The 12,093-nt window shown below is 39.5% G+C and overlaps 1 protein-coding gene and 1 long non-coding RNA gene across 4 annotated transcripts in view; one reads left to right on the forward strand and one right to left on the reverse strand.

Moving 5' to 3' along the window:
• LOC138285029 (neurotrimin-like) overlaps positions 1–12,093 on the reverse strand; it is a 972,192-nt gene that overhangs the window by 508,484 nt on the left and 451,615 nt on the right. For all 3 annotated transcript variants that reach the window (XM_069224458.1, XM_069224459.1, XM_069224457.1), the window contains one exon: positions 2,363–2,595. In XM_069224458.1, the coding sequence (XP_069080559.1) occupies positions 2,363–2,595 (233 nt within the window). The remainder of the gene's footprint in view (positions 1–2,362; positions 2,596–12,093) is intronic.
• The window catches only part of LOC138285030 (uncharacterized), a 244,475-nt gene that overhangs the window by 65,645 nt on the left and 166,737 nt on the right, over positions 1–12,093 (forward strand). The window contains exon 2 of the long non-coding RNA XR_011201492.1: positions 4,511–4,592. This is a non-coding gene — a long non-coding RNA (uncharacterized lncRNA). The remainder of the gene's footprint in view (positions 1–4,510; positions 4,593–12,093) is intronic.

A 12,093-nucleotide genomic window follows, 5' to 3' on the forward strand; every position in this document is an offset into this window, starting at 1 on the left:
CATTTTCTGTACCCCATTTATTTTATTTTGGTTACTAGCCAGTGGAACCCTTTGGTACCCTTTTGAACTCTCTTTCAGAAATCTTATTGTGTAATTCTTTGCATTACCAGTGACGTAGACCTTTTCCAGGGTTTCCCACTAGATATCCTTTTGTGTATATAATATGGTTCTTGTCTGTCCTATTGCTGACCACTTTTGTTCAAATCAAATCCTGTTGGATTCTGTTGCAATATTCTATCATACTATGATCACCCTCGCTAGTGTTCATGCCTGCCTATTGTATTTCAGGGGCAGGTTATTACAATTAAGTAAACTGTCGCTGATACAGTTAGTAACTGATCTCTCCAAGGCCAGTATTCACTTTTGGGACGTTCTGATAAACATGCATGCTGCACAAGAACCATATCCATAAACATGGACAATTATTTTATTTGATGACATTTATGAGGGGAAACACAATTTTTTTGTTTTTTGTTGCAGTGCTACAGCATCAAGGGCACAGTATATCATGCACACAGTGTTTTGATGATACAATAATCCTAGACAGCAGGGTATTGAACGATTTACTTGCTTTGATCACCTTTTGGAAAATATGGCATTCAGATCATGCCATTTCATATGTTGTGTGGAAGATATCTTTTTTGATGTTTTGCAGTGTCTCTTTTTTAGGTCTTGGTTGCTGTAGTCCTATTGTAGTCAGTTACAATACTTAAAAGGGGCTTGACACTTGTTTTTAGTCCAAGCCGCTACCTTTGAAACTTGCTACCAGACAAGATTTCAAACATTTAGGAGCATGTGCACTTCAGAAGAGAGTTTAAACATGGATATTCCCAAAGACATCATCACACAACCCTGGGATAGAAACTAGAATGATAATTGTATCTTCAAGTTCAATCTACAGTTTACAGCCCATGGATATGGAACAATTCATCTGCACACTTCTTTGCAGGTACGTCATACGGAGCTGATCAATGGCTAGCCTATTATATAGTAATGTTAATTTATAGAGAACCCTCTGTCCCACACTAATGCCACTACCACAATGCTCAGCGGTGGTCAGCAGCTGATTGAAGTTCAAACAGGCAACATAGTAACTCCAGTATTCTGCTTAAATCTCGTATACTTGCATAGGACATAGCTGATTAAGGTCTTGTCCAACACCCATCATTGTATCAGCCCATAAACAAGTCACCACCAACTAAACAGGAATGGAATAATTGAGTAAGACCGGCCTTATCCTGCTGGCCAATCGTAGGACTTTAATTTAGTCCCCCACTATAGATCCAAATTAACCACATATTGTGACCTCTTTTTTACACCTCACATTGACAATTAGATGTGGGATGATAGTCACAAAGTCCATTTCAGCACATCTCCCAATCATGTTTCTTTCCATCCATGTCTGCTTAGAATGATAAACCCTCAATCAAAATATCTTAGTTTGGACAACTCACTGGAGGTGGCAGCAAAGTGGATTATGATCATACAAAATACTATAAGGAGGAATATAGAGCTGCTAAAGCTGCCGGTCCTTCTGGAAACGATAAAGTGCACAGCTGTTTCTCACACTCCTTCATCCAATACCCTGCTAGGTGCTGTGAACCATAACACGATAACTGCAACTTGTGGTCATCATGCAGGACACAGAAAAGTTCATATATAGGATCAAAAACTAAGACAACACCCTTGCAACCACACAAATGGGCATTCTGCCCATGTAGACAGTTGCCTCAGTGCCTTATATAGGAGTAGTAAGTGCTATATAAATGTCTCAATACAACTACTCACTGCCTCTTTCTTTTTACCTGTAGTTTTGTGTGATCCTGATCACCTTCTTCTCTATTTTTCACTTCTTTTCTTTATTTTGTTTACTTTATTTTAAAATATAGCGAAATATTTTAAAAACATATATTTATCCCATTAGAACTGTTGATTGTTGAAGTGATGAACTTGAAGTGTTGAGGTGATTGTCCAAATTTGGTAAAGGACTTACCAGACTAGCAGAGATAGCTACCATTTCTGGCATCTCTTCATTCGTCTATAGTTTTTTTCAGGAACCCTCCGGCAATCCAATGTTATGATGAGCTTGCAAATTTACAGGTCAGTGTCTACTGGTCCTGTAAGGCTGGTGCAGATGCAGTTACATGGAAATCTCAATTTTTTCAGCTATTCAATCGTCTCCCTGAATTTCTGGCTATACCAGGATATCTTAGAGCACTTCAGTAATTCATGCTTGGCTTGATCAATTTTGTTTTAAAATCGTGAAATACATACTCATTTTAAATTGAACTCATCCAAAACATATGCCCTGCTATAAAACAATTAATATGCTTACTCTGTCACCAAAGGCAGCTTCACTTACCTTGCACAATAAGGTGCATACGAGCAGTCTTGGGATGATAGTCTGTTCGCACGGCGCAGGTGTAAGGCCCTTCATCATACACAGACACATCTTGTATCTGAATGCTAAACTCGGATTTGGTGTTGGCTATGAGTATCACCCGCTGATCTGCGGTCCATTTGTCATTGCCAGCGTAGAGGATGATACTGCGGTTCAGCCATGCCACCCGCGTCACCACGTTTTCAAACATGCATCTAAGATAAAAAAGTAGACACTGGTTTGTAAGATACTTGATTAGCAGCATAGCCTTCTCAATTTGCTAAATTGTGCATAGCAATAAAATGCAGATGTTTATTAAAACACGGCAATAATACTGCATCACTTGGTGCAACTATTCTGAAACAAAGAGACCTTAAACATTATCGTTCACAGCTGAACACATTATGATAGATTTCATGGCACATATAGCCAATGAGATTTGTCAAGCTGGTGGAGATCTCTTAGGATGGAGATCAACAAAGTTAATGATCCGACTCTGAAGAACCACAATTTATGGATCAGAGCCTGCAGGTGGCATCTTTATATGTGAGGTGAGTTTCATAAGTCAGTGAGCTAAAATTTAAAGAGGAACCACGAGTAATTTAAAGCCAATGAATGTGTACTAGAATTAGAATTATTCATGATCTAAACCGAGTTTGGGTGTGGTGCCGGCTTCTTAAAAATAACAAAGTTTATTGTGAATAGTTTTGGATAATACACTGGAAAGTTTATTAAAGCAATATGTATTGAACCACAACTAGAATGTCCAGTAACATGTGTAGGAGTGCGTGAAGGAAAATATTTTACCAACTAAGTTGAGCAAAGTTGGAAACGTTGCTTCAAATGATGTGAGAGCGGAGGAAGGGAAAGCAAACCAGGAACTTGCCAGGAGAATGCACTGACTTTGATTTGTATAGGGTGATGAATGAGGGCTGTGGTCCTGTACATGTGGGGTTGTGGTTTTTCATAGAGCGCCATCCAACCATTTTCCCTTGCGGCAACTGCTTTGAGGTGAGACTACAGCTGCCCATCTTTTGAACAGCAAAATCTTTATAAGCGCTGCACATAGCAAAGTGAGCAAAGTTTTTTAAAAAACTGTGGTTTGCAAACCCTGGCATCTGTGCTCGTCTCTATATATAACGTAGGGTGTGGCATACATCTTTTAGGTTAAAATCTGATAATAAAACAGAAGCATAATTATTTTGCAGGTGTGAACTCGTGCAATCCCCGATAAGTCGGTTTTGCATATCACGTGTATTGTGTATCCCGCAAGCAACATATAGTTAAGGAAATGCATCCCATACCATTTCACAACCGAAGACAAATGTCTACATAATATACATAAAGAATATAATTCTCATGAAAATTGCAGGCTAACTGAAGAAATATATTATGCGATTTTGTCAATCTTTAGAAAAAAATGTAAGCTGTACACATTTTAAGGGAAGAGAAATTCGCTCATAAAAACTTTATTTGGGGAGTCATTCCATGCTTTAAAGTCGGTTTTGAGGCAATGTTCTCCTAAGAAAAGCAAACTTTTGAATTTTTTACAAGCTGATTTCTAAAACGTCCTTAACATGATGAAGTTACTAAAAACATACAAATAAATAAATAAATACAAATTCTTGAAAATAGCTTAGGCAATGTTCAACAACTTTAGTCACCCAAACAGGAGTGCAAAAGATAAGTGAGCAAAGAAAGATAAAGTGCAGGGAGAGGTAGGGCAAAAACACAAGGGTAAAGAAAAAGAGAGAGAAGAAAGTGAATGACCACAAAATTGATTGACAGGCAAAGATGAGCTTCACAAGGGCAACAACAAAGACAGAATATGTAAGAGAATGAGAGAAAGTACAGTGGATTTAGATAGAAGAGGAGATGCACAGCAACAGAACGGTTGAGAAATAGAAGAAGGACAAATATAGATTTTGTTTGGAGTTTGAGCCACGTTCTGCTGTGCAGCGGAGGTGCATTCATTCTGATAATATTGCAATTCAATCTCATACGCTCGGAGCGGGTGTTAAATCAAAATTCCATTTGTTCATCGCCTCTGTTGTGTCATATCCCTCATCAGACATCGCTCTCTGTAGACATGGCTTGTCTCACTGTTACTTTTTTTATTTTATTCATAAGGTTCATTAAATTCGAGCTGTTAGTTTGGAGGTGGAAAGATGATGCTCAGACTCTTTACCAGACAGCTTGTTCTACTTGAAAGGTAATTTCTGTTGGATTGATGTAAATGTAATTTCCCTATTTGGTCCACGATGAGTTTAGAATACTCCTTCATGTAAACTGGACTTCACCCTGTATACATACCATTAGATTGATCTACAGGGTGGGGGTAAGGCGAGGTCTTCTTCCAGTCAAGTTAATGTTCCCACAGCAAACAACACTCTGAATAAACACGTTTAACTCTCATGTTTATATTGTGTTATAACACACAGGATTCTGTAATACTTGTATAAATCACGATCTCCAGTTTCTTTATAATGACTTGTGATGCACCCAGTCACCGATTATGAAGAAAATACATCAGAACTACACTATCATATGAGGGATAAAGTACCCCCTGTTGTAGATTATTAGGGTATTGCAAGTCACCAAGAAGTTCCTAGTCGCCGATTATAAAGATATTAAAGGCATGCATTCATACAGCGATTGCAGAATCCCATGGATTATAAATTCCTACAGTTGAGTTCTGATGTCACATTGCCTGCTGCCAAAGCCAGCAGCCTGGGCGAAAGGCTGGCACGTCACGGAGCATAACTGAACCAGCTGTTTAAGGGAACGAAAACACAACATTGATTTTCCTTCTTCTGCTCTGTTTTTCTAGCAGAGAGAGTACATTTATTTTTTGCACTCCTTAGACAGCAAAAAGCTAGAATCTTTTTGCATGTTTCTACACATTCCAAGCTACTGCAGACTATTTCTTAAAAAATGAAACTTGTATTTAACTGTTTCTAAAATCTGTTTGCAACAAATCCCTAACAGGTTTTGATGTGTTTAATTTTGCACTTCAAGTTCTATTTTTATTCTACATGTTTGCAAACATGTCCGCTCTCTCTTTCATATGAAAGAGCTACACAGCAGGGTTTTAAGTGATTTCTGGGAAAGGTGATGTGGTGACCATGTATTAGATGAAATAAACTACCGCCTGGGGTACATGATAAGGATACTAAAAGACACCTCATAATTCCACAAAATTATTAAAGAACTTGTCTTTCCGACTCATTCCTCTATATGGTTCTTATAATCATCAGTGACTTGCAATATCGTCATAATGTACATTAAGGGGGTCCTTTATCCCTTAAATATTCCAAGACAGGGTTTTTTAAAATGTTAATTACAGTCCTAGATTTTTTCAAGTTACAGATATTTATAATTTGTTAACATGTTCAAAACTAACCTACGATGTGGTGTGGAAGCGGAGGGTTCTGGTATTTTTTACATTAATATTGGATCAGGTATTACTTACATAGGGCAGTTGAGTATCAGATCACAGCTCACACATTCTCCATGACATATAATGGCGAGGTTTTTAACAATACAACTTGGGCCAAATTCTTTTTTTTGATTCATGAAAATTCTAATTGCTGCTATTTAGTATGTTGGAAAGCAGTATTTCCAATTCACTTTTATGATCTTTTAGATGTTTTCGAATGCCTACATTCAAACCTCCATAGTTTTAAATTATAACAGAAGTCAGTTCGACCAAAGACATATTCTTTGTTTGCCACAAAATGATCATCATTGTCAGTTAAATGATTTGGCGTGTAAAGAGTTTATTTTAACAATTTGCTACGGCCAATTTACATCTTTACGTATCAGCAGTGCTTTAAATGGGCCGGTACTGTCCGGTGTGATTATGTTTCTGCTACAAAAGGATCAGACTTTTGTCTAGTGGCAGTTTTAGTGGCATAAAGAAGCGCAGAAGGTTTATATGACTACTGCAAAGAGCAAATCTGTATTTCAAGTAAATCGCTGAGTACATTAGTAAAGTCAGCCACTACCTGCGTTATTATACAAATGAAATGTATGTGCGGGGTAGGGGTGGCTATGGAGAGATGAAGAGCACCTTTGCTGGTTGGTAATGGGGGAATCCGAGGAGGAGGACATGGGAGTGGGAGCACCAAGAATGATTGTTGGACTGGGCGCAGGAGGTGCTAAGTACTGTGACGACTGGTATGTGACAAGGTGTTTGAGTGTCTTGAAAGAACGTGCTGATTGAGGGAAGAAGCGCAGGTAAGGTGGCCTCTACTGTTGCACGTATCACACACACACACCAGCAATTTTGTGACTGTCTATGTAGGCTAGTGTTTTAGAGCAACAGTTTAGCCAATAGCAGAGATGGCATCTTGATGGATGACTGCTGCTGACGTCACTCTGGTTATAGAGGACAGCTCTGGCATAGGATCAGAGACTGAGACAGCAGATACTAAGACAGCATCTGTGGGATAAGATAATGGCGCAGACTCTGAGAGTGGTTTTTCAGTTGGAGGAGTCCCATTGGATAACTCCTTCCAGCAAATTGTGAGGGAGGTGATGAGGGCAGTCCTGTCGTCCCTTCGCAAGCACAGTTTGTTCAACAGGGCAATAGTGGGTTAGCCCAACCCATGGAGCAGGTGAATGCGGGGGCAAGGACAGAGAGGGTGCTCTCTTGGGAGCCCCCCAATTTAGTTCAGCCCCAAATTCCACTGCCCAAATTGTATTGTGGAGACATCAAAATCATCTATCACAAAACAAACTGGTTTTGTAAGGCAGGCACCTGTGTTTTTGGTCCTGGGTTCAGCGGCTATATAGGGAAACATACTAAACCCAAACATTTCTGGAAACTAGACATCCGGGGGAGCCCACAGAGGTGTGACTTGTGTGGATTCCCCAAAGTTTTCTTACACCGAATACCCTGCAAAGCTGAAATGCTTGAATAAAAACTCTATTTTTCTTGCATTTCTGTCACACAAACTACAGGAATATGCTGTGATCCACAAAATTCCTACCACCTAGTGATTCCTCACCTGTCCTGATAAAAACACTACTCCACTTGAGTGCCTATACCTAGTGCCTGCGTAAGGAATGGATCACCCCAGGGTCAACAGTTGCCTCATGTAAGTACCAACATTGCCCGTTGTGTGATCTATTCCTGTCGCGGGCACTAGGCCTACCAACACAAGTAAGGTACCATTTTTATCAGGAGACTTGGGGGAATGCTGAGTGGAAGGACATTTGTGGCTCCTCTCAGAATCCAGAACTTTCTGTCACCGAAATGTGAGGAAAAAGTTTTTTTGGGCCACATTTTGAGGTTTGCAAAGGATTCTGTGTAACAGAACCTGATCAGAGCCCCACAAGTCACCCCATCTTGGATTCCCCTAGTTGTCTAGTTTTTAAAACTGTGCAGGTTTGCTAGGTTGCAAAAAACCGCTCTGTTTTCTTTGTCTAAATGTGATGTGTCCATGTTGTGTTTTGGGGCATTTCCTGTCGCGGGCACTAGGCCTACCCCCACAAGTTAGGTATAATTTTTATCGGGAGACTTGGAGGAATGCTGGGTGGAAGGAAATTTGTGGCTCCTCTCAGATTCCAGAACTTTCTGTCACCGAAATTTGAGGAAAAAGTGTTTTTTTGGCCACATTTTGAGGTTTGCAAAGGATTCTGGGTAGCAGAACCTGTTCAGAGCCCCACAAGTCACCCCATCTTGGATTCCCCTAGGTGTCTAGTTTTCAAAACTGTGCAGGTTTGCTAGGTTTCCCTAGGTGCCTGCTGAGCAAGAGGCCAAAATCCACAGCTAGGCATTTTGCAAAAAACAGCTCTGTTTTCTTTGTCAAAATGTGATGTGTCCATGTTGTGTTTTGTGGCATTTCCTGTCGCGGGCACTAGGCCTACCCCCACAAGTTAGGTATAATTTTTATCGGGAGACTTGGGGGAATGCTGGGTGGAAGGAAATTTGTGGCTCCTCCTTTAAAATTCCAGAACTTTCTGTCACCAAAATATGAGGAAAAAGTGTTTTGTTAGCCACATTTCGAGGTTTGCAAAGGATTCTGGGTAACAGAACCTGATCAGAGCCCCACAAGTCAGCCCATCCTGGATTCCCCTAGGTGTCTAGTTTTCAAAAATGTGCAGGCTTTGTAGGTTTCCCCAGGTGCTGGCTGAGCTAGAGGCCAAAATCTACAGCTAGGCACTTTGCAAAAAACACGTCAGATTTCAATGTAAAAATGTGATGTGTCCATGTTGCCTTTCCTGTCGCGTGCATTAGGCCTACCCATGCAAGTGAGGTACCATTTTTATCGGGAGACTTGGGGGAATACAGAATAGCACAACAAGGGTTATTGCCCCTTGTCTTTCTCTACAGTTTTCCCTTCCAAATGTAAGACAGTGTGTAAAAAAGACGTCTATTTGAGAAATGGCCTGTAATTCACATGGTAGTATGGGAACCCCGGAATTCAGAGATGGGCAAATAACCACTGCTGCTCAATACCTTATCTTATGCCCATTTTGGAAATACAAAGGTTTTCTTGATACCTATTTTTCACTCTTTATATTTCAGCAAATGAATTGCTGTATACCCGGTATAGAATGAAAACCCATTGCAAGGTGCAGCTCATTTATTGGTTCTGGGTACCTAGGGATCTTGGTGAACCTACAAGCCATATATATCCCTGCAACCAGAAGAGTCCTGCACACGTAGTGGTATATTGTTTTAAAAAATCTGACATTGCAAGAAAAAGTTACAGAGTAAAACGCTGAGAAAAATGGCTGTTTTTTTCAGCTCAATTTCAATATTTCTTTTTTCAGCTGTTATTTTCTGTAGGAAAACCTTGTAGGATCTACACAAATGACCCCTTGCTGAATTCAGAATTTTGTCTACGTTTCAGAAATGCTTAGCTTTCCCAGATCCAGTATTGGTTTCATACCCATTCCTGTCACTAACTAACACCAAAAATAGTAAAAATGGGGTATATCCCAGTAAAATGCCAAAATTGTGTTGAAATATGTGGTTTTCCGATTCACGTCTGCCTGTTCTTGAAAGCTGGGAAGATGGTGATTTTAGCACTACAAATCTTTTGTTGACGCCATTTTCAGGGAAAAAAACACAAGCCTTCTTCAGCAGGACCTTTTACCATTAAAAAAAAAAAATGTATGTGTATTTTTGCTAATTTCTTGGTCTCCTCCAGGGGAACCCAGAAACTCTGGGTACCTTTAGAATCCCTAGGATGTTGGAAAAAAGGACGCAAATTTGGCGTGGATAGCTTATGTGGACAAAAAGTTATGAAGGCCTAAGCGCGAACTACCCCAAATAGCCAAAAAAGGGCTCAGCACTGGGGGGGGGAAGGCCCAGCAGCTAAGAGGTTAAGAAGTACTACAATCAGAACACGCAGTTGAATGAGAATAGCAGAAGAAAGCAGTGCCTTTTGTCAGTAGAACGGTACTACAAGGAGAAAGGAACTCGTGCTGCTTTGAGTATTGAGAGGTCATTAAAAAAATTTGATCTTCATTTCACTTTCCAGAAAGTTCAATATCCTCTGAAAATGTTGATTATCACAAGGAAGTGGAGAACTGCTTAGACCAACAGTTAATGCTTATTTGATCATTGAAATCACTGATGACTATTCCTGTATTTTGAGTGTTGAATTTGCAAGGAAATTAAATAAAATAGAGAAAAATAATGCACGCATTTGAAGCAGTGACCACGTGAGTGGCCACCACTGTTCACAAAGTGTACTTATTAAGGGCTTATTTACATGAAATGTTGAGCTTTTGTTTGATTAGTGTAGTAATATGTCATATTTAGGGTTATGCATTATGTATTAGCTTTATTAATTGTAGGCCTTAAGATAGTGAGGTCTTGGCCTAGCTGCAAGGCCTCAAGTCAAGCTGCATTTCTTAGGCGTTTCATAAAATATCTGCTTAGAGAATTAAATTGTTATTTTCCACTGTGCTGACCTTATGTGCTCGTAGCTAAAAGTCTTTCTCATGAGAACTGCTTGCTGGAAGATGCTGTACTAGGTAATGCAACATTGTTTTATGTAATATGTGTAGAACTGACTTTCTCAGGAGAATACAATGGAGACACTGACTGGAGTGTAAGCAGCAACAATTGTTACCTGATGATCCGGATGATGAGAACAGTGCAAAAGAAGCCAATCATCGACATGTAAACCGTGTACTAGTAGCAATGTAGATTTGAAGTTTTAGTTTTATTGGACAAAGTTTGAACATGCCTTGACCAATACAGACCTGGGAAGTAGTTTTAGATCATTTAACTTAGCTGCACTGAGAAGAATACACCATTTTGCCCATTTTCAGTCCAGAGAAGAGACATGCTTAACTTAATTGCTTAAAAGACTTTGCCATTTTTTAACTCTGATGCTGAATCCTGATGCCTTGCTGACCAGACTGATGTCCTGAGGACGAAGACTGTCACAGCTTGCTGATCAAATCTGATGATAGGTATATTGACTATGAGATTGTTTGCTATGTCTATTTGCTTTTGTTTCTAGGTGCCAAACGCTATTGTGATAGTGCCACAGTTAGATGTTTTTCCAAATTTATGTTGACTAAATAGTTTTGCATGAAGCCCAAACATGCTATGCTAATCTGATGTTAGTTAGGGTCCTCACTAATGAAGTTCAATATATGGATTAACATTTGATGTCTTTTCTTTGCTGAATCTAAATGTATATAATCTTGTTTGCACAGTTGTTCTTGCTATTAATTTGCACTGTTATTTTAGAATGTTTAGTAGCCCGATCTTTGATTGGGTTGCAATTATTTTGTCATCTTGATTCAGCCAGTGTGGTTTCTGTATGTCTATCAATTTATTTTGAGATTAACCTACATCACATTAGCATCGTTAATATAGGGAAATACATATTCTAACTTTTAGATAAAGTTGTGGTTATTCATGGCTGCAAGGTCATGGTGTGTCACAATTAGACTCCCATTGATTACTGTTATTGATAGTGCTTTTTGATCTGCATGTACGGTATACATGGTGGGAACATCTTAACTTAAGTGTAGTCAAAAGGTTCATCAAACTATCCTCTGAAAATGTTAATTATTACAAGGGGGGAGAACTTCTCAGACTAACCACTAATTGAAAGGGCTGAATATGCTACTTCATCATCAACCATGTTGGAAAAACATCCATGCTAACAAAATGTCTTCGCCTCAAGGTTGACTCAAGCAGAAACATTCCTGAAATTATAACATCCTTTATTTGTGACTAAAACTGTGAACAGAGTCTGTGGGAAATCCAGCATCTCAATAGTAACTCTTCCTTTTTTATGATTTCTTTATGACCTTTGTAAGGGTAGCACTTGTAAACTGAATCATACTATTTCTTTGCAGACAGATTTATGGTTGAGACATTCACAGCCTTCCTGGGCTTTTGCAGCCTACTGGTGTGGAGTCATATTTATTTGCCAGTGGTAGCAAACCAACCAAATAACTTGTAAGCCTTCCATCTTTGCTATCCACAAGGGCACAGGTGACCTCTGAACGAGTTGTAAAGGACAACAAGGTTCCTTAGCTCCTATGTAAGATACTGTGGCATCCACAAAATCCAGGAGCATTTGCGAGGAAGAGGTTTGGTTTGTGACCATCTACAATGCTGAGGTTTAGAGAGATGTGTATGTTTAGTGCAGGTCATCAGAAGTAGTTTATCCTATTCTTGTTTGCCACGGATGGCATAAGAGCCTTCTGCCTGTTTTGTATTTAAGGCT

Source organism: Pleurodeles waltl, chromosome 3_1 (assembly GCF_031143425.1).
Source record: "Pleurodeles waltl isolate 20211129_DDA chromosome 3_1, aPleWal1.hap1.20221129, whole genome shotgun sequence".
NCBI classification, from domain to species: Eukaryota; Metazoa; Chordata; class Amphibia; order Caudata; family Salamandridae; genus Pleurodeles; species Pleurodeles waltl.